The sequence below is a fragment of the Alosa pseudoharengus genome, unplaced genomic scaffold, assembly GCF_046254945.1.
Source record: "Alosa pseudoharengus isolate Yale_2024_CS ecotype anadromous, Long Island Sound unplaced genomic scaffold, YU_APseudo_1.1 YU_APseudo_1.1_scf_15, whole genome shotgun sequence".
Lineage (NCBI taxonomy): Eukaryota > Metazoa > Chordata > Actinopteri > Clupeiformes > Clupeidae > Alosa > Alosa pseudoharengus.
The window spans coordinates 31,499,590-31,502,089 of NW_027468620.1; the positions used below are offsets into that span (position 1 = coordinate 31,499,590).

A 2,500-nucleotide genomic window follows, 5' to 3' on the forward strand; every position below is an offset into this window, starting at 1 on the left:
TTGCTCCGGGCAATCACACACACACACACACACACACACACACACACACACACACACACACGGCACTGAAAAAGCACCACTAATTCGGACACACTGCCAGACCCGCCAATGTTCCCTCATTGCTGGCCACAACTGCCCTGCCCTGATCACGTAGCCTGAGCCACCGTGAGACATATGGCAGCAGTTAGCCCATGAGATTTAGTCAGGATTAGTGAGCAACTCTCGCTGGCCTTTTAATTTCTGTTAAATGTGTGGATTTGAGCACTCTTATCCAAGAATCCAATTGCTAATGGGCTTTTTTTGTGTATTTATTTAGTTATTTATTTTGTTCTGTGAGAAAAGAGTCGGGGATTTAGGGCCTGGACCAGACGCCACGCTACAGGGGTTGGTAAGGCAGGGGGCGATGGAGCATATATTTATTATTAGTAAACATGGACACACACACACACACACACACACACACACACACACACACACACACACACTCTCTCTCTCTTGCACTCACGCTAGACAAACATTAGATGACAAACATTAGACAACACCCCCCCCCCCCCCCCCCCCCACACACACACACACAGGCATTTCCACAATTGTGACGTGGAATTTTACGTTGGCCACCTACTGGTTTAGGGTTTGGGAAGGGGAGGAGGAATTTACCTCGGGCACCTCGAAGGGCACCTCCTGGCCGTTGCTCTTGAGGATGTTGGCGAGCAGACGCAGGGTCCTCTCGCGTGGGATCACGTTCTCTTCCTGCATCTTGGTCCACACGGCCTCCGCCTTACGCCAGTCCGCTGTGTCATCTGAGGGAGCGGGAGAGAGGATCGAGTCAGTCAGGGACACGGACACGGACACACACACACAACCTCTCTACACACACACATACAACACCTCTACACACACACATACAACACCTCTACACACACACATACAACCCCTCCACACACACACACGCACGCACGCACGCACGCACGCACGCACGCACGCACGCACGCACGCACGCACGCACGCACGCACGCGCGCGTGTACAGTATCTGACTTAAAGATGCACGATATATCGGCGGCCGGTGTATTATTGGCCGATAAGAAAAAATATTATTATTGTTCCGATAACAGAATTCTGGCCGATACTTTGCGCTGATATTTTCTTAGAGCCCTAATTTCCCAACTAGGAGTATGTAAGGCCCGCCTGGCTACACTGACCTGTTTGAGCTTGGTTGGCTATACTTCCTTGAAAAAATGTCAGCAGTGTGGATGTATGTATGTGGATCTGCGTTGAATCTGTGCAGCCCAAAATCCTCTCATGAATGATCCTCCGTTAAACCTAAGCAGAGTGGAGCTCAGCGTACCTAGAGCCGTCTTGTGCTGGTGTGTTTGCACTTCACCGCGCTAGTCGGGGAAACAAATAAACAAACTCTTCGGTGGGACGAGTAGATAAGTAGCTATAAGTTATATTTTAGTGTTATATTTGCATTTTGTTCACTTGGGTTTTGGATTATTACCAAGAAATATGCTAACCATTCCTGCTTCAGTCCCAGACATGGTCATCATCATTGTAAGTTATTAAAACCTTTTATTTCTGCTGCAGCAGAGTAGACAGACACAAGATACAATCCGAGGAGTTGCAGCTTTATTCAGTTACGCTCAGTTGAAACTAAACATAAGTTTCCCTCACAAACTCTGATTTGGTCGCTATGCTGTAGCTTTTTCCCAGCTTAGCTGTTTATCTGCGTTGAGCGTTTACTCCAGAGATATGAAAACGATTCATACACTGTCGTTGGCCACTCACTCACTCACTCGCAACTCACTGACGTCAGGTTGGCCACTCACTCACTCGCAACTCACTGACGTCAGGTTCAATTAAAGGAGCCACACATAGGACTAGGCTACTGCTATTCTGTTGACTGCAGTAATATAGAGGACTATTATGAGTTCTGTCCATCATTGGTGGTAGGTACAATTACTGCAATTAAATGTTGCTTATTAAATGCTGTCCCTAATTAATTTTCTCAGAATTGTGTGTGTGTGTGTGTGTGTGTGTGTGTGTGTGTGTGTGTGTGTGTGTGTGTGTGTGTGTGTGGTTGACTTACTGCACAGTCGGAGGATGTAATGGTACATCTCATCCCTGTCACACTCGAACAATTTGCCGGTCAGATCCACCAGGTTATCCAGAATCTCCATCTGATACAAGGAGAGAGAGGGCAGTTAGTTAGTGTGTGTGTGTATGTGTGTGTGTGTGTACTGTACTGTACTGTACGTGTGTGTGTGTCTGTGTGCCTGTGTGTGTGTGTCTGTACTGTACTGTACGTGTGTGTGTGTCTGTGTGCCTGTGTGTGTGTGTGTGTGTGCGTGTGTGTGTGCGTGCGTGTGTGTGTGTGTGTGTGTGTGTGTGTGTGTGTGTGCACGCACAAATGCCTTACCTGGTTGAGTGCGATGCATTTCTCTGCAAACCACTGCAGTCTTCCAGGTCTGGCTCTCAGTCCAGGAGTCTACGGAAACACAG

General features: G+C 48.0%; 1 protein-coding gene across 1 annotated transcript in view; it reads right to left on the reverse strand.

Annotated features, from left to right (window-relative positions):
* lrpprc (leucine-rich pentatricopeptide repeat containing) overlaps nt 1-2,500 on the reverse strand; it is a 79,661-nt gene that overhangs the window by 18,609 nt on the left and 58,552 nt on the right. Inside the window, exons 26-28 of the mRNA XM_076286249.1 lie at nt 2,418-2,486; nt 2,088-2,178; nt 658-800 (exon numbers count right to left, since the gene is read on the reverse strand). Coding sequence (XP_076142364.1) covers nt 658-800; nt 2,088-2,178; nt 2,418-2,486 — 303 coding nt within the window. The remainder of the gene's footprint in view (nt 1-657; nt 801-2,087; nt 2,179-2,417; nt 2,487-2,500) is intronic.